Source organism: Dasypus novemcinctus, unplaced genomic scaffold (assembly GCF_030445035.2).
Source record: "Dasypus novemcinctus isolate mDasNov1 unplaced genomic scaffold, mDasNov1.1.hap2 scaffold_528, whole genome shotgun sequence".
NCBI lineage: Eukaryota > Metazoa > Chordata > Mammalia > Cingulata > Dasypodidae > Dasypus > Dasypus novemcinctus.
In genome coordinates this window covers 12174-30672 of record NW_026688492.1, presented here as the reverse complement: position 1 = coordinate 30672, position 18499 = coordinate 12174, and the positions used below count along the sequence as shown (strand labels likewise).

Genomic DNA, 18499 nt, shown 5'->3' with positions numbered 1-18499 from the left:
CCCCCCCGGCGGGCAGCTCACCGTGGTGGAGCGGTTGGGGCCCTGCCAGCAGCCCGTGCCCTGCTCGTACTTCATGGTGCTGAACTTGTCGTGGTTGGGGCCGGCCCACGAGCCCCACGTGCTGCGGGAGGCGAGGCGGGAGGGGGGCTGCTGAGGGGGACCGGCAGGAGATGGGGGGGGGCACCCCGGCCGGAGGCCACACTCACCCCAGGTTAGTGGCCGAGCCGCCCTGTTTGGGCTTCTGCGAGACGAGCTTGAACGGGCAGAGGCGGTAGATGTACCTGGCGCAGGGCAGGGCCGGTGGGCGGGGGGCATGGGAACCCCCCTCCCCAGCCTCCCCCGGGTCTCCTCACGGCCCCCCACTCCCCACGCCAAGGGCGTGAGGCCCCTCGACACCCCTGCCACGTCCCAGGCCGGCAACTGGCTCCCATTAGCCTCCCCCAAGCATCGGCAAGCTGCCCCTCGGCTCCCTGTGCCCCGAGCACGCCCCACACGCCCCCTCGGCTCCCCTGCACGCCCCACACGCCCCACACGCCCCCGCGGCTCCCCTGCGCCCCGAGCACGCCCCACACGCCCCCGCGGCTCCCCTGCGCCCCGAGCACGCCCCAAGTGCCCCCTCGGCTCCCCTGCGCCCCGAGCACGCCCCACACGCCCCCTCGGCTCCCTGCGCCCCGAGCACGCCCCAAGTGCCCCCCTCGGCTCCCCGCGCCCCGAGCACGCCCCACACGCCCCCTCGGCTCCCCTGCGCCCCGAGCACGCCCCACACGCCCCCTCAGCTCCCTGCGCCCCGAGCACGCCCCACACGCCCCGCGGCTCCCCTGCGCCCCGAGCACGCCCCAAGTGCCCCCTCGCCTCCCCGCGCCCCGAGCACGCCCCACACGCCCCCGCGGCTCCCCTGCGCCCCGAGCACGCCCCACACGCCCCCGCGGCTCCCCTGCGCCCCACACGCCCCACACGCCCCCCTCGGCTCCCCTGCGCCCCGAGCACGCCCCACACGCCCCCTCGGCTCCCTGCGCCCCACACGCCCCCTCAGCTCCCCTGCGCCCCGAGCACGCCCCACACGGCCCCGCGGCTCCCTGGGACCCCCTACACGCCCCGGGCCCCCCCACACGCCCCTCGGCTCCCTGCGCCCTGGGACCCCCTACACGCCCCGGGCCCCCCCACACGCCCCTCGGCTCCCCGCGCCCCGGGCCGCCCCGCACGCCCCTCGGCTCCCCGCGCCCCGGGCCGCCCCGCACGCACTCGTTGGTGGCCAGCTCGTAGCACTGGCTGTACAGGTAGGCGAACTCGCCGTCGGGGCCGAAGTCGAAGGAGATCTCCTGCTCCAGGCTCCTGGGGGCCGGGTGGCGGTGAGCTCCCGGGTGTCCCCGCCCCCTCCAGGGACCCTTCCCGCCGTGGCTTGCCCGGCCCCGTGGCCCGGGGGTACCTGATGGACTCCTCCATGTCCTTCAAGGAGCGCTCGGCCTCGTCGAAGCTGCTGCGGGCGGCCTGGGCGGCTGCGGCGGGGGCGACAGGGAGGTCACGGGGTGCCCCCTGCCCGCCCCCAGGAACAGGCGTGGGGTATGGGGGGCGTCGGAGAAGCGGCCTGCCCGCCCCCGCCCTGGATGGGGACTCAGCCCGGCAGAGGTGCTCGGCGGCGCGAGCAGCTGGGCCCGGGCTCCTGGGGCAGGGTTGGCGCCGCGCCCGCCGGCCGGGGTGGCACAAACAAGCGGCGGCCCGGGGAGAGGCAGCGTGCCGGGGGCTGGGGGGGGCGGGCGGGACCCCCTCCGGGGCTCCCCGAGCCTCCTGGGGCGAGGGTGGGCTCCCTGGCCCCAGCAGCAGTGGGGGGGGGGGTGGTGGACGGAGCGGGGGGTGGACAGAGTGGGGGGGCGGCCAGGCCGTGGGGGGGTGGACGGGGGTGGGGTGGATGGAGGGGGGCGGACAGCCAGGCCGTGGGGGGGCGCCCTCACCGTCGATCAGGGCCTGGGTCTGCTCGTCGTAGGGGGGCATCTTGTCCTCCTCGGTGGGGCTGGCCGGCTGGGGAGGTGCGAGCGGGGGCGGGGCCTCCTGGGGGGCACAGGGTCAGCGGGTGGCCCCTCCCCCTGGCCCCTCCTCCCCTCCCCCCCTCCCCCCCACGCACATTGGGCGGCTCCCCGGGCGCCTCGGCCTCCTCCTCCTCCTCTTCCTCCTCCGCCTCCTCGCCCTCAGCTGCCTCCCCCTCCTCGTCCTCGTCCTCGTGCTCGTCCTCCTCCTCCGGGGGCGGCGAGGGCGCGGGGGGCTGCTCCTCCTGCGATGCGGCCGCGTCCGCGGCAGAGGCCGCCAGCAGGTCGGGGGGCAGCGCCTGCGGGCGAGCGGGGGCGGAGGGGGGCAACCTCAGTGCCTCCCGGGGACGGACAGACGGACGGCTGGGGGTGGGGGGCCGCGACAGGGCTGCAGGCGGGGACACGTTCCCCCACCACTGACCTCAGACCGGAACTTGCCCCTGATGGCGGCCCAGACGCGGTCGTAGAAGGCGGCGGCGTCCGTCTGCGCGTCGCCCCCGAGGAGGGCCTGTGCGCGCGTCGGGCCAGGTCAGGCTGCAGGCCTCCGCGGCACCCCCCTGCCCCAGGCCCGGGCGAGGGCGGCCGAGGACCCAGTGCCAGGCACGCGGCCTCCGGCGGGGGCGGGAGGTGGGGGGGGCAAGGGCTGGGGGCAGGGTGGAGTGAGCTACCCAAGGGTGAGGAGAGGCTGGGGGGACAGAGGGACCCGGCGGGGGTACAGAGGGACCTGGCGGGGAGGACAGAGGGACTCAGAGGCGGGGAGGACAGAGGGACCCAGAGGCGGGGGTGACAGAAGGACCCGGCAGGGGGGGCAGAGGAACCCAGCGGGGGGGGCAGAGGGACCCAGCGGGGGGGGGCAGAGGAACCCAGAGGCAGGGGGGACAGAGGGACCCAGAGGCGGGGGGGACAGAGGGACCTGGCGGGGGGGGGGGCAGAAGAACCCAGAGGCGGGGGGGGACAGAGGGACCCGGCAGGGGGAGGGAACAGAGGGACCCAGAGGCGGGGGGGGGGCAGAGGAACCCAGAGGCGGGGGGGATAGAGGGACCTGGCGGGGAGGACAGAGGGACCCAGAGGCGGGGGGGGACGGGGGGGACAGAGGGACCCGGGGGGGGGCAGAGGGACCTGGCGGGGGACAGGGACTGACGGCTGTGTGGCACGAAGGAGACTGGCGGGGAGGGGAGGGAGGACAGCGCGGGGGCTCGCGTGGGGCCCGGCCCAGCCCCACCGGGGTCGTCCTGGGGACACCTGCTGTGACCCCCGGGCCTCACCGGCCTGGGAGACGCGGCCCCAGGCAGCTGCCACCCTGCCACGGCCCGGCACCCCAACAGCCCTGGTCCAGGGCCCGTGGGGAGCTCTCGAGGGCACCGGCCCCCCAGCCCCTGCCCTGAGGTCCCCCCCTCTCTCTGGAGGTCCCAGCCTGTGGGGGGTGCGGGGTACCTGGGCCTCGGCTTCCGAGAGCGCCCCGTCCCCATCGGAGTCCAACTCCGGGTGCGTCTGCAGCTCGGCCACTGAGACCCTGCAGGGACAGGTGGGGGGGGTGGCTGAGGCCCTGGGGTCCGCCCACCACCCCCCTCCCCAGCACCTGCCTTGGGACCTTGGGGCGGGGTCTGGGTTGGGGAAGCCCTGCCCCCCGCTCCCCATGACAGCCCAGGAGCAACATCCTGCACCCCCAGCACCAGGCAGGGAGCGTCCCCCTGCCCGTCCCACTCTACCCACCCCCGGGGCCCTCAGCCACCCCCCACTCCTCTGCTTGGCCTCCGCCTGGGGCACCCCCGCGTTCCCCCACCGCCCTGAGGGGCCTCCCCGTCCTCCAAGCACGAGCTCCCCTGGGGAAGCCTGGGATCGGCCCCGGGACCCCGGGAGGGGAGGGTAGTGGGGGGGGGCGGCACTCACAGGCCGTCGGAGTCATCGTCCAGCTCCCGGAAGGCCTCGGCCGCCAGCTCCTGCTCCCGCCGCGCCTTGACCACAGCCTGCTGCTCTGTGGGGGGGCGGCGGCGTCACCCTCGGCCCCCCACCCACCACCCCAAGGGTGCTTCCCCACCGGCGCCCCCCGTGGGCCAGGCACAGCCCTGGACAGGATGGGCCGGGGTCCCTGGCCTCGGGGGTGAGGGGGGGTGGGGAAGGACATACAAGGAGCAAGCCGGGACTCGGGGAGCCGGCCGCGCAGGAGCGCCACGGGGGCTGGGGCCGGCGGGCGGCGGGGCGCGTGGGGCGGGCGGGAGCTCCAGAAAGTTCTCGGTGAGCCTAGCCGGCGGGGGTGGGGCAGGCGGATTCAGGCAGGGGCTGACGGGGTCTGGGGCGGGTCAGATGTGGTGTGGGGGGGGGTGGCGAGAGGCACCACCTGCCCGCCAGGTGTGGGGCTGGACGAGTGGAAGGGACGAGGATGCCCAGATAAGAGCAGGCAGAGGTGGGGGGGGAGGCCGAGCTGTGAGTGGGTTGGGGGGGGCAGAGCGCGAGGGTGGCAGCCCGAGGCCCCACGGAGAGGGTCTTGGGGAGGGAGACCCGAGGACTCTTGAGGGGAATCAAGAGGAGATGCTGGGGACACCTTGGGAGCCTCTGCTCCCCCCACCTGGCCCCGGCGCAGGGCAAACCAGCCCCGGCTGCGGCTTATTAAGCTCTTACTGTATGCCCGCGTGCAGGAGCAAAGCCAGCGTTTCCCCCCACCCCCCGCTGACTGCTGTCCCTCGCACACGCGGGGAGACTGAGGCTCGGGCGGGCGGAGAGAGCTGCCCGGGGCCACAGCCCGGCCCACCCCCCCACCCCGAGCCCACACTTGTCCCCACCACCCTTTGGGAATCTGGTTCAGGATGTGGCGTGCGCCCGAGTGAAGACACACGGAGGACGGGCCCCCAGGTCAGCCGGGCGGGAGTGTGGCAGGACACGCGGGCAAAGGCAAGATGCCCGGATTCAATTCTAGGGTTGTGCCCCCGAAGGAAGCAAAGCAGGGAGGCCCACGGGCATTCGCAGGCCGAGATCTGCAGCCGCGGGTTTCCCGGTTCCCCTAGGTGGACGCCCGTTCCTGGGCGGGTGGGTAAACAAAGAGTGGTCTCGACACGCAGCGGAATCTTAGGAAGCCCCGAGACAAGTGACAACGTGGAGGGACCTTGGAGAGAGCGTGCTGAGTGCCAGACGCCAGGCACAAACGGACAAACGCGGCACGATCCCGCTTAAATGCCGATCTCTAGACCAGACAAGTTCACAAGAGACGCGAAGCGGGCTGGCTCTTCCCTGTTTGGGAGAAGGTTCTAGAAATAGCGGTGACGGCGGCACGACTTTGCGAATGCACCTGCAGCAGTTTGATGTGGTTGTGGATTCCAAAGGTAGATATTGGACTGTGTTTGTGATCTGGTCTGTACCTGGGTGTGACTGAGTTACGATGAGGGCTTTGATTGGGCCACGTCATTAGGGCATTGAGTCTCTGCCCCTTGGTGGGTGGGGACTCCCAGGTAAAAGGCATGGCAAGGGACAGAGTGGAGGGATTTTGATGTTGGAGTTTGATGCTAAAGCTGGAGCCGCAGGGAGAGAGACAGAGTCGTTCACCTGATGGTCTACAGCTGACCTTGTGGAGAGAGGCAAAGCCTAGAGAGCCTCATGGTCTACAGCTGCCCTTGTGGAGGAAAGAGAGGAGCTGAGCCCAGAGGAGCCCAGGAAGCCTGAACCCTCGCAGCCGTCGGCAGCCACCTTGCTCCAAATAGACTTTGGGGAGGGAAGTAATTTATGCTTTATGGGCTGGTCTCAGCAAGCTCCTACCCCAACTTAAATACCCTTTATAAAAACCAACCCGTTTCTGTGTTTTGCATCAGCACCCCTTGGGCTGGCTAAAGTGCCACAGAGTCGTTCACTTAAAACAGATTAAAATGGTTAAGCTTTAAGAAGTTACGTGTATTTTACCACAAGGGAAAACAAAAAAAGAGAAAAAAATTGCCAAAAAACACCAAAGACAAATGATAAAATGGAGGGAAACGTCTGTATCTTAAGTCGCCGTGGTGGGTTGACGTAAGATGTACCCGAAAAATCTTAACCTGCTCTCCTGGGCTTATTAATAGCTTTTTTTTTTTTTTTTTTAAGAAGGCACGAGGGATCGCATCCGGGTTTTATACATGTGAGGCGTGTGCTCAGCCACGGAGCTACACCCATTAACACAGTAAGAGCTTCTGAAGGTGTCCTGGCACATGGGGGTAGCGGAAGGAAGGTTGGCCTTAATTTGTGCTGCCGGACTTACAGAAGTCGGTGGGCCTAGAAGGGAAAGGAGAGGACCTGGAAGGGAAAGGAGAGGACGTGGCCGCGTGATGGGAGGCAAAGAGCAAAGCCGAGGAACCCCAAAGAGAGCCAGCAGTCTGTCCCCAAAGGCTAGACTTCGGGGAAATGTCTCCTCGCCTCCAAACTGGGAGCTAGTACTTTTCTGTCGTTTAAGCCCAAACCAGTGTGTGGCATTTGCGGTAGTGGGGCAAGCCAACAAAGGGCATTGTGGACAGAGGGTCAACCATGAGTAATGACCTGTGGAGGAAACCACCAAAACCCTGGTAGAAAAACTAGTCATTGGTCAAAGGAGCTTTCCTTGACCCACAAAATGGAATACTCGGCAGCTGTTAAAAGGAAGGGAGCGGATGTGGCACAAGCAGTTGGGTGCCCGCCTCCGGCACGGGAGGTTTTGGGTTCGGTTTCTGGTGCCTTCCAAAGACGACGGACAGATGCAATGAGCAAATGCGAAGAGCTGGTGCAACGAGCAGGCAGCAGATGTGCCTCAAGCGGTTAGGCACCGGCCTCCCACATGGGAGGCCCCGGGTTCGATTTCCAGTGCCTCCTAAAGAAGCTGAGCAGATGCAATAAGCCGATACAACGAGCAGATGCAATGAGCAGGGAGCGGATGTGGCTTGAGCAGTTGGACACCCACCTCCCACAGGAAGGTCCTGCGTTCAGTTCCTGGTGCTTCCCAAAGATGACAAGCAGACGACAAGCGGACAACGAGCAGAGACGAGAGGACAATGAGCAGAAAGATGAAGGAGCCATCAGGAGAAGGAAAGAAATCATTTGGGGAAAAAAAATTTTAAAAGAAGGGAAGACTGCCGGGGAGGCCACATGGTGACAGGGGCAGAGGCTGACGTGCTGTGTCTACCAGCCAAGGGTGGCCGACAAACGCCAGAAGCCAGAAGAGACCAGGAAGGCTCCTTCCCTCCAGGTTTCAGAGGGATCACCGCCCTGCCCACAGCTTGCTTTCAGACTTCCAGCCTCAAGTACTGGGAGAAAACACATTTCTACGGTTCTAGGCCAAGAAAAAGTGGGTTACTGATAGACGTTTCCAGAAAAAGTTTGGCAACTAGATAGCAGAGTGGTGACGACTGCACGTTCTGACTATATTAAATGTCACTTTTAAATGGCCAAAATGGCAAATTTTACACTACATGTGTTTTATCCCACACAAAAATAATAATAATAAAGTAGGTCCACACTGGCACGGCAGAACTCCCAGTGGCTGTCTACACGGGCATGTGTCCAAAAGAACTTTCGGCCGTGAAGGACGTGGTCTATAGCCACACTGCCCAAAACACTTAGCTGCCGCCACGGAGGGCCACGGAGGACTTAAAATGTGGCCAGGGCAAAGGGGGAACTGAATTTTTCTCTTTTCTTTTTTAATCACAGAACTTGTACGTTTACAGAACAATTATGCATGAAATTCAGGGTGCCACCCTTTTAACAGCTTGAGTCAGTGTGGGGCATTAGTTACAGTTCACAAAAGCACGTTTTTATCATTGTATTATTCAGGGTAGTTCGTGGTTTATTGTGGGGCCTCACTGTTTGGTGCAGTGTCATGGGTTATTTATTGGGTTTTTTTTTTTCCTGTTTCTTTTGTTTTTATTTAGTTTTTCTGGGGTTTTGTGGTTTTTTTTGGTGGGTTTTTGTTTTGTTTTGTTTTTTAACTTTTATTCGCAAAACCTGACATATCCTTTTTTTTTTATTTTGGGAAATCGGGGATTGAACCCAGGACCTCATACGTGAGAAGCCAGCGCACAACCACTGAGCCACACTGGCTCCCGAGTTGGCGTTTTTGCTTTTTGGGCTTGTTGTTTTGTTTTCAGGAGGCGTGGGGGATCGAACCCGGGACCTCACGTGTGGGAAGCAGGTGCTCAACCGCTTGAGCCACAGCCACTCCCCACGTATTCCCTTTTAACCACGTTCAGGTAGATAGTGCGGTGGGGTTTGTTACGCTCCCAGTGTTGTGACGCTGTCACCGCCATCCTTTACCAAAACTCGTCCACGGTCCCCGATAAAAATGCCACCTTTTGAGCCTTGACCTCTGATTGGCTGCAACACTGGGCCATGTCTGTCGAGAGTAGGAGACCTACTGAGTGTCCCCACGACGGGTTAAGAGTAGCTAATATCTGCTGGCCGCTTGCTGTGTGTCAGGGACACATTTAATGCTTGTGTGACCCCACGACGGAGCTGCTGTTTATTATCCCCATTTTACAGGTGGGGAAACCGAGGCCAGAGCAGTTAAGGGGCTTGCCTGGGGGCACCCACGAGGAAGGCGGCGGCCCAGCTTCAGAGCCTGTGCCTGGAGCCACTCTACAGAACAGCATCTCTGCCAGGGGGTGGGCAAGGAGGCTTTGGAAGGTTCCATACCACCTGCCTAGAGCTTGCCCTGGAGGAGAAGACTCTCCCCTTTTGCTTTATTACTTTCTCAGTAATTCAGAAAGGAAAACGTTGTGGCTCGGGCTCCCTGCCTACCACGTGGGAGGTCCCAGGTTTGGTTCCCGGTGCCTCCTAGAGAAGACGAGCAAGACAGCGGGCTGGCACTATGGGCTGATGCAGTGAGCTGACGCAACAAGGAGATACAGAGAGGAAACACAATGAGAGAGACAACAAAGCAGGGAGAGGTGGCTTGAGTGATTTGAGCACCTCTCTCCCACGTGGGAGGTCCCAAGTTCGGTTCCTGGTGCCTCTTAAAGAAAAGACGAGCAAACACAGAGAGAGCACAGCAAGTGGTCACAGAGAGCAGACAGCAAGCGCAAAATGAAGCAGTGGAGGGGATAAATAAATAAGATTTATCTTAAAAATAATAGTTCAGGGGGAAGCGCCTGTGGCTCCATCAGTTGAGCTCCCATCTACTATATGGGAGGCCCTGGGTTCACGTCCTGGGTCTCCTCGTGAAGGCAAGCTTGCCCACAGGTGCCACGGAGTGCCACCCGGCCCACAGGCGCCATGGAGCACCAACTCAGCAAAGTGACACAGCAAAAAGGAGACAAGCAAAACTGCAGAAAAGCACGCAGCAAATGGACAGAGCAGACAGCAAGCAAGCCTCAAGGGGGGGGGGGATAAAAAAATACAGACACAGAAGAACACACAGCAAACGGACAGAGAGAAGAGAGCATGCAAAAAAAAAAAAAAAGCCACAAGGGAGGGTTAAAAAAAAAGTTCAGAAAAAAGATTTCTCTTAAAAAAGAATGAAACAGACTGAGAAACTCCCAGCTTCTTCCAAGGCCACGATCACATCCCACGTCTCTCGGCCTAGAAACTAGGACCGCCCGTCAAAGCTGGACCGGGGTGACCCTGTTTCATGCCTTGGCCCTGGAGAGGTGGGACCCCGTCCCCGGCAGCCGGGTCCATGCCTCGGGAGGGCAGAGGACAGCGGGAGTGAGGGGACAGCGGGGAAGGATCACCACGGGCAGCTTGACTTTCCCAGACGTGGCCAAGTGGGAGCCGAGTGCAGGGGGGCCGGACGTGGGTAGGAGATGGGTGGCTGGGGGAGGCGGCACGGGAAAGCTGGCCAGCCTTTTCCGGGGGGGTGGTGGGAGCGGGAAGGGAAGGGGGCGATGGCAGCATCTGCAGGGAGGGCCGAGCTGGGGGGCAGCTATTTGGACCCTGGAGGCCTGAGCCTGGTCACAGGTGGAGAAAGGCTATCAGGTGGAGTTACCTGCCCAGGAAAGGGAGAAGTGACTAAGAGAAAGTGGAGGGAAGTGGACTTGGCTCAACGGACAGAGCGTCCGCCTACCACATGGGAGGTCCAGGGTTCAAACCCAGGGCCTCCTGACCCGTGTGCGCACAAGGAGTGCCGTGCCACGCAGGGGTGTCCCCCACGAAGGGGAGCCCCACGCACAAGGAGTGCGCCCAGAAGGAGAGCCGCCCAGCGCGAAAGAAAGTGCAGCCTGCCCAGGAATGGCGCTGCACACACGGAGAGCTGACGCAACAAGATGACGCAGCAAAAAGAAACACAGATTCCCGTGCTGCTGACAAGAATACAAGTGGACACAGAAGAACACACAGCGAATGGACACAGAGAGCAGACAACTGGAGGGGAAGGGAAGAGAAATAATAAAATAAATCTTAAAAAACCCCAGAAAGTGGAATCCAGGGCTGGGGGAGGAAATGGCTTCCACTGAGGAGGATAAAGCGATGGCAGGCAGCTCCAGGGGTGCAGAGACAGAGCCCAGGTGGGGGAAGGCTGGGCGATGGACAGCCCTGGTCTGCCTTCAGGGCGCAGCCACTTCTCCCCCCCCTGCAGGGCCCCGCCCTGGTCCCTCGCTTTCCACCTCCGTTTCCCGCAGGCTGTTCCCCCGGCAGCCGCCAGAGGGCGCCTGCGAGCACCTGAGCCAGGTCACAAAACCCCCCTGCTCAGATCCCTGCCCCGCCCCCCCAGCACCCGGCTTACTTGAAAGAAAAGCAAAAAAGCCCCCCACAGCAGCCCACAGGGCCCTGGACAACCTGCCCCGTCACGTCTCCGCTCTCACCGCCGCTGACTCTTCTCACTCGCCTCCTCTAGCCACACTGTCTCCTTTAAAACCCAAACACGGCTGCACCCCAGGGCCTCTGCACCTGCTCCCTGGGCCAGCTCCTCACCTCCCCCCTGCAGGCCACAAGTGCTTGCTGGCTGAGCTACTGGTTACAAGAAATCAGGGAGAGCGGGAAGCGGACGTGGCTCAACGGATAGCGCGTCCACCTCCCATGTGGGAGGGTCCACGGTTCAAACCCCGGGCCTCCTGACCTGTGTGGAGCTGGCCCATGAGCAGTGCTGATGCGAGCAAGGAGTGCCCTGTCACGCAGAGGTGTCCCCGCGTAGGGGAGCCCCACGCACAAGGAGTGCGCCCCGTAAGGAGAGCCGCCCAGAGTGAAAGAAAGTGCAGCCTGCCCAGGAATGGCGCCGCCCACACGGAGAGCTGACACAGCAAGATGACGGAAGAAAAAGAGACACAGATTCCTGGTGCTGCTGACAAGAATCGAAGTGGACCCAGAAGAACACACAGCGAATGGACACAGAGAGCAGACAACGGGGGGGGGGGGGGGGGGAGAATAAATAAATCTTAATTTAAGTCTTTTAAAAAGAAATCAGGCGAGCCAGTTGACAGGAGGGAAAGAAGAGCACAGCAGGCACCCAGACGTGGAGATCAACGGTGCGGCCTTGGAGAGCTGCCGCAGGTTCTCACCACCGCCCAGTTCCAAGTTATCAGCCCTGCGACCACCGAGGCAGCACCCCTGAATCTTTCCAGTAACACCTTGCTTGGAAGCATAGAAAGGGGAGGCCAAGTGGTAACGCCTAACCCTTCTATCTGTCTTCCGTGGTTGTCTCTTCCCACTCACCCGTTCCCTGAGAGCAAACTGAGCACTCAATGACTGAGAACAAGGGCTGAGCTTCCAATTTCTAGCCATGGCAGCAGAATTACCCACGGCGAGGAAATAACGCTGGATGAAGCGGAAAAAATCATCTTAAAACCAACTGAGGGCCAACGTGACAATAAGATTTTTCAGGGAAAAGCAAAAAGTCAGGAAGGTAAGAGAGCACGGAAGCGGCGTTGGACCCAAGAGATCTGGCCAGCCCTGGCAAGCTTGGATGTTGGTTTAGATGACATCTCGTGGCGTAAGGCAAGCCGAGATCCAAGCGCAAGGTGGGGAAGCTAATAGGAAACCACCCCCCAACAAGTATGCTTTGACCCATCCGTGCTGGGCTAATCGGAAAACAAACAGCCTGTGCAGGGATCTCGACTCGCTCGTTGCCTGAGACAGCCGAGGAGTCTCAAGCCTAGAACTTGGATTAAGGGCGACCCCTCGAATGGCAGTGTTTCTAGGCCCTTGACAGAAAGAAAAGCCAATTCTCTGTGGAGAAGGGTCCCCTAATCCTTGATCACAAATCCTTATCGTAAGCAGTTTTCAAGCACGATGACCAACACACAGTCAAAGATAACTAGACACACAAGGAAGTAAGGCACCATGATAAACACACAGAGCAAGAGTTTGGGCCCAGGAGCTGACAGCAGCTTCTCCCGTCACCCCGTGACGTACCTTCCCACAGCTTCCGGTGCTGTTCTTTGGCCTCCTTCTCCGGCTTCTCGGCCTCCTCCTTCACCGACCGTAGCGTCTCCACTTGGTCCTCCAGGGACTTCTTTCCAGCCTGGAGCTCGGTGAGCTTTTTCTGGGAGGGCAGAAGGCAAGAGGCCAGCTCTCCTCCTGCTCTGCCTCCTCCCTGCCTCTGCTCCACAGAGCAGCCGGGTTGGGACAGGGCGGGGAATCTCTCTAAAACACACGTTTCACTGGATCTTTGTCTTTTGTTTCCCATGGCCCTCTGGAGAGAAACCCCAACACCTCAAAGCAGCCCAAAATGTGTGGCCAGGACCCTGTCCCCTCTCCAGCCCCATCTGTCCCATCCCTACCTCAGAGTCTAGGCTCTAACTGTCCTGTCGACATTCAGACCCCCCAGGACTCTTCTGCCTCCTGCCCTTCTGCCTGGAACACTCTCCCTGCTGACCCTGAATTACCCTACGGGTTCCAGTTTGGGCAGAAGTCTCCTCCTCCAAGAAATCCTTTACCCCCATTGAGAGAAAGAGGGGGAGGGGGGTAAGAGCCTGGTCACACGGGGTCCGAGGTCCCTTTTCCAGAAGCTCTGGGTGTCATTTACTGCCTGTCCCACCCCCCCGCATGACACTGAGCCCCTGGAGGCAGGCCCAGCTCTGGTTCCGGCTTCCTGGCATGACCTGGGCCTTTGGATACTTTTGCTAAGAAGGGACACGTGGTGGCGGACTTGGCCCAGTGGTTAGGGCGTCCACCTACCACATGGGAGGTCCAAGGTTCAAACCCCGGGCCTCCTTGACCCGTGTGGAGCTGGCCCACGCGCAGTGCTGATGCGCGCAAGGAGTGCCCTGCCATGTAGGGGTGTCCCCCGTGTAGGGAAGCCCCACGCGCAAGGAGTGCACCCCGTAAGGAGAGCCGTTCAGCGTGAAAGAAAGTGCAGCCTGCCCAGGAATGGCGCCGCCCACACTTCCCGTGCCGCTGACAACAACAGAAGCGGACAAAGAAACAAGCAGCAGCAAATAGACACAGAACAGACAACCGGGGTGGGGAGGGGGGGGAGAGAAATAAATAAATATCTTTAAAAAAAAGAAAAAAAGGGACATGTGTGCAGGGTGGGCTCCAACCTGAGGCCGGGGCCCCCCGGCTGCTGGGGTTGTAGCCTGAGCCTCTCTGGGACTTCTGCTCTCCTCCCAACACCCACACTTAGGTGTGGCCTCCGGCCAGGGCCCTCCCACTTCCCCGAGAAGGCAAAGGCCACTTGGCACCAGCCTCGCCGCAGGGCTCCCCCGCCACTGTCCCCTGAACTCAGCAGGAGCCTCGCGCCGCCCCCCGCTGGACTGACCAGCCGGGCCGTGGCGGGTGGGAGAAAGACCTGGAACCTTCCCAGGGCGGGCCTTGGCTGGGCAGGTCGGGCAGGGGCAGTTGGCGGGGACTCTGACCGGTCACAGAGCCAAAGGGGAAGCAGCAGACGGGGTGGGGGGAGCCCCCACTTAATGCCTCCGTCCTGCGAGCACAGCTGCAGCCGACTGGACACACATGAGTCCCCAGAACTGGGGGTGTCATGCCAGCCCCATCTCACGGAGGAAGAGAGGGGGGCCCTCCAGTGCTCTGGAGGCGGCAGGGCCCTCTCGAGGCCGTCTAGCCCGTGCCCTGCTGACCGCTTCCCGCTTGACAATGGCCGAACCCTCGAGGGACGGACAGACAAACGAGGCCCGGTCAGGGCCGCTCGCCCGGGACTGCCGGCCGGGGGCCGCCCCGGGGGTCCCTCACCTGCTTCTCCTCCCGGGCCTTCTTCCAGTCCTCGATGAGCAGCTTTTTGAGACGGAAGCCCTCACGGGTGACCTCGGCCAGCTGCTGCAGGGTCTCTCTCTCCTTCCGGCCCTTCTCCCTGGGGAGGGGAAACGCGGAGGGCCACAGGGGGTCCTGAGGGCCCGCCCCGCCTGCCTCTCCCAAAGGCGCTCGGCCCACCAGGCCCCCCACGACTGGGAAGGCTGAGAAAGCGAAAGCCCCTTCCCCTCCAGGGGCCCTCTCTGCTTCGGTGCCCTTTATTCCTATCCCTGCTCTTGTGGGGAGGGGCAGAGGGGAGGGTCTTAGGATCAGGAGAAAAGACTAGGGAGTGATGGGGGGTGGGGCTGCAAGTCAGAGGGAAGAAGAGCCAGAAATCAGACTCCCAGACTTGGCAGTTTGAGATTACTTCATAAATTTCCAAAAAAAGAGAGCATGTCTGTAAACTGGTCTGTTCCTCTGGCAGGATACCCTTTGATTGTATTAGATTCAGCTGAGAGGGCTTTGATTAGGTTATGTTAAGAGTAGGGCTTTGGGAAGCGCATGTGGCTCAAGTGATACAGCTTCCGTCTACCACATGGGAGGACCTGGGTTCAAACCCCGGGCCTCCTTGACCCGTGTGGAGCTGGCCCACGTGCAGTGCTGATGCGCGCAAGGAGTGCCGTGCCACGCAGGGGCGTCCCCCACGTAGGGGAGCCCCACGTGCACGGAGTGCGCCCCGTAAGGAGAGCCACCCAGCACCAAAGAAAGTGCAGCCTGCCCAGGAATGGCGCCGCACACACAGAGAGCTGACACAGCAAGAGGACGCAACAAAGAGACACAGATTCCCGTGCTGCTGACAACAGCAGAAGTGGACAAAGAAGACGCAGCAAACAGACACAGAGAACAGACAACCGGGGTGGGGGGGGGAGGGGAGGGGAGATAAATAAATAAATAAATCTTTGAAAAAAAAAAAAGGAGTGCCCTGCCACACAGGGGTGTCCCCACATAGGGGAGCCCCATGTGCAAGGAGTGTGCCCCGCAAGGAGAGCCGCCCTGCGTGACAAAAGTGCAGCCTGCCCAGCAGTGGCACCGGACACACGGAGAGCTGACGCAGCAAGATGACACAACAAAAAAACATGCAGTTTTCCAGTGCTGCCGGATAACACAAGCAGATGCAGAAGAACACAAGGTAATGAACACAGCAGACAAGGGGTGGGGGGGGGGGTGGGGGGGAGGGAAATAAAATAAATCTTGGGGAAAAAAAAAAAAGAGTAGGGCTTTTGGAAGCAGATGTGGCTTAAGTGATAGAGCTTCTGCCTACCACATGGGAGGACCTGGGTTTGATCCTTGGGCCTCGTGGTGAAAGAAGAAAGCGTGCCCACATGGTGAGCCAGTGCCCATGCGATAAGCCAGTGCCCCACGCAAGTGAGTCACTCAGCAAGATGAGGAAAGAGAGACAAGGGGAGAGTCAAGGTGAAGCGCAGCAGAGACCAGGAACTGAGGTGGCACAATTGACAGGGAACCTCTCTCCCCATCAGAGGAATCCAGGATTAAATCCCGGAAACTGAGAAGTGAAGACAACACAGACAACAAAAAAAGCAGGGTGGGAGGAGGGGAAGGGGGGCAAATAAATAAAATAAATCTCAGAAGGAAAAAAAAGAATAGGGCTTTGATTTGACCATGTCAGTAGACTGTAACCCAGGTCGAGTCCCCACTCCCTTCACGAGCTATATAAATAGTTAAGAAGACACACAGAAGCAGACGCACAGAGAAAGAGAGCAGCCCCGTAGACACAGCAGAGGCCCTGGGGAGAGAGTTGAGCCATTGGTGTGATGGTCTACAGCTGACCTTGTGGAGAGACCAGAATAGCTGAGCCTGTAAAGAAATGAGCCCCGGGGAGAGAGCCAAGCCCTGTGCCAGCCTACAGCTGAGATTGGAAGAAGCTGGGACTACACAGCCTTATGAGGAAAAGAGGAAGGCTGAACCCACACAGACGTCGCCCGCCATCTTGCTTCAACACATGGCAACAGACTCGGAGTAAGGAAGTAAACTTGAGTTGGACTCTTTAGGGCCTTGTCACCGTAAGCTTTTTCCCCAAATAAATACCTTCTATAAAAGCCCACAGGTTTCTGGTACTTTGCATCAGCACCCTTTTGACTAACATAGCAAACAAAAAGGCAATTGTGGCCAGCAAGCAGGTCATGTTAAATCCACACCTTCTACTTCAAAGATCTGAAGTCAGGAAAAGTTACCTAAATAGTGAGAACGTCAACTTTCTTGGAAAAAATAAATAACAAAAAAAGAAAATAAAGAGAAAAAAAATTCAGCACTATCACCTCCCAACAACTGAAAACAGTTGAAGGCAGCTATCCCTTTAGATGCCATACTCCCCACCACTCCCCACTGCCTCACCCTCAGCTCACTTCTGTTGATCGTATCCCCTGCCTTGTGGGTACTGACGTGTTCAGGTCCTATGACAGAACACGGCAATTAAAAGTACAGGAATCTGGCTTCGCATCCCGGCCTGGTTATCTCCTAGCTCTGACCCATTTCCCTTTCTGAACTTGAGTTTCCTCATGTGTTGTATAGGGAAACAATTGCACCTGCTCCCAGGCCAGAGGGAAAACCAGGGATGTAGGGCTCATGAGGCACCTGACATACAGGGAGTGCTTGACACACGAAAGCAGAAAAGAGAGGGGGATGGGAGGGGGAAAGAACCCAAAGTCCCAGGGGTACCAGCCGCTTACTTGCAAGTGTTCTCACAGACAACACCGCTGTTGTATTCGTCTGTCCCATCACAGCAGTCTGAAGGCAGAGGCGGGGGCCCAGATGAGACCTGGTGGTGCCTCTTCCCTCCCTCCCTCCACCCACCACCCCTACCCCTGGCCCCCCCCCCCCCCACGGCATGTCCTCACTCACCACAGATTCCATCGTTGACGCGGTTGGAGGGGATGTACAGGGGCTTGTAGCCAGTGTTGGTGCAGTGGAAGCTGCCATTGGGACAGGCGGCCGTGCCTGTGGGAAAAGCAGGAGGGAGGGTTTGCAAACACATCGGGGAAACAGAGTCCCTGCCCCAAGGGCACCCAGAAAGCACAAGAGATATGGGATGGTCTCAGGTTTCAGCACCAAGAAATGAAACAGACGTGGAAACACCGAATGCCAAAGAAAGGCAGACAAGAGAGCGACATGCTCAGGGCCTGAACGAAAACCTTCTATGGCTTCCTCCTGCCTCTTCTCCCTAAGACCCTTTCCTCCCTCCTACCTGAGGGTTAGCCGCACGTGCTGCCAACTCTGTTTAGGGCACCCTTCGGGATCCCGAGACCTCACCTCCTCCATGAAGCTCTCCCTGACTACCAGGCTGAGGCCTCCCCAGGTTCCCACAGATTCTACTCTTACCCTAACACCCAAGCCTGCTTCCCTCAACTCCACAGGGAGCCGTGCAGTTCAGGGCACTTTAGTAGGTGCTCATGCCATGCACGACGGGCAAAGAGAGGAAAAGCTCACCGGGCTCGTCTGAGCCATCCTTGCAGTCACAGTAGTCGTCGTTGACCTGATCAAAAGGAATGGTGGCCGAGCCATCCAGGCAGGTGAAGGGCTTGGACTCGTCGTAGAAGTGATGGTCTGGGGGAAGAGAGCAAGGGGTTCATTCCCTCGACTAAATAGCACCTCTGCTCCCCACCCACTAGCTGTCCCTACCCTTCCCTACCCAGAGGCCGGGAAACTGAGGCCAGGGCCGTGAATGCCAATCCCAGGAGTCCAAGGGCGGCCTCTTCCCACAGCCGACCCCCACCTCCTGCCAGGCCGGCGGGCGAGTAGGGGGTACTCACTGGAGAGGGACACGCCGCGGGGCCGCTTGACCTCCACGGCCAAACCAAGGGGCAGCAGCAGCAGCGGTAGCAGCAGCATCGCGGCCGAGGCTCCGACGCCGCAAGCGGGCTCTGCGGGAGGAAGGAGGCTGCACGGAAGGGCTAGCTGCAGCGACAAGGAAGGGGCCACGCGTCAGCGGCGGGGAGGCTGCTTCCAGGCAAAGGCAGGCAACCCTCTGTCCAGCCGACGGGATCCCTCCATTTGCATCTCTGGGCAAATGGGGGCTCCTTTGGCTTCCGATCTGGGGGGGCGAGGGGCTCCCCCGCCCTAGCCAGAGGAGGCGAGCCTCACTTTGCTCTCACCCACGGTGGAGATTTTAAAACCTCCATTCCCGCCGCGGTTGGGAGTGGCGGGACCGGGTTGTCCAATTCCCGCCACGAGGCCGAAAGGGTTAACAGTCGCCCGCTCCAGGGAATTGGGGGGGACCCCCTTCCCCGCCCGCTAATTCATTACCTACACGAGACGGGGGCCAAAGGTCACGATGCACCGCGCCCCCCTAGCCCTGCAGCGGCGGCTCTCGGCTCCAAAAAGAAAGCGGAACAGGCTGGGGCGCGTCACTTCCGGCCGCA

At 61.0% G+C, this 18499-nt stretch overlaps 1 protein-coding gene across 3 annotated transcripts in view; it reads right to left on the bottom strand.

The window, feature by feature from the left end:
• The window catches only part of PRKCSH (PRKCSH beta subunit of glucosidase II), a 19435-nt gene extending 936 nt beyond the window's left edge, over nucleotides 1-18499 (bottom strand). Inside the window, exons 1-16 of one of the 3 annotated variants that reach the window (XM_058292922.2) lie at nucleotides 18384-18499; nucleotides 17891-18035; nucleotides 17568-17684; nucleotides 16983-17078; nucleotides 16811-16868; nucleotides 14067-14184; nucleotides 12291-12420; nucleotides 3912-3996; nucleotides 3456-3534; nucleotides 2443-2529; nucleotides 2120-2320; nucleotides 1950-2046; nucleotides 1427-1496; nucleotides 1243-1332; nucleotides 207-281; nucleotides 22-121 (exon numbers count right to left, since the gene is read on the bottom strand). In XM_058292922.2, coding sequence (XP_058148905.1) covers nucleotides 22-121; nucleotides 207-281; nucleotides 1243-1332; nucleotides 1427-1496; nucleotides 1950-2046; nucleotides 2120-2320; nucleotides 2443-2529; nucleotides 3456-3534; nucleotides 3912-3996; nucleotides 12291-12420; nucleotides 14067-14184; nucleotides 16811-16868; nucleotides 16983-17078; nucleotides 17568-17684; nucleotides 17891-17969 — 1482 coding nt within the window. In that variant the 5' untranslated portion in view covers nucleotides 17970-18035; nucleotides 18384-18499. The remainder of the gene's footprint in view (nucleotides 1-21; nucleotides 122-206; nucleotides 282-1242; nucleotides 1333-1426; nucleotides 1497-1949; nucleotides 2047-2119; nucleotides 2321-2442; nucleotides 2530-3455; nucleotides 3535-3911; nucleotides 3997-12290; nucleotides 12421-14066; nucleotides 14185-16810; nucleotides 16869-16982; nucleotides 17079-17567; nucleotides 17685-17890; nucleotides 18036-18383) is intronic. The other 2 variants (XM_058292923.1, XM_058292925.1) reach the window with 2 other exon arrangements.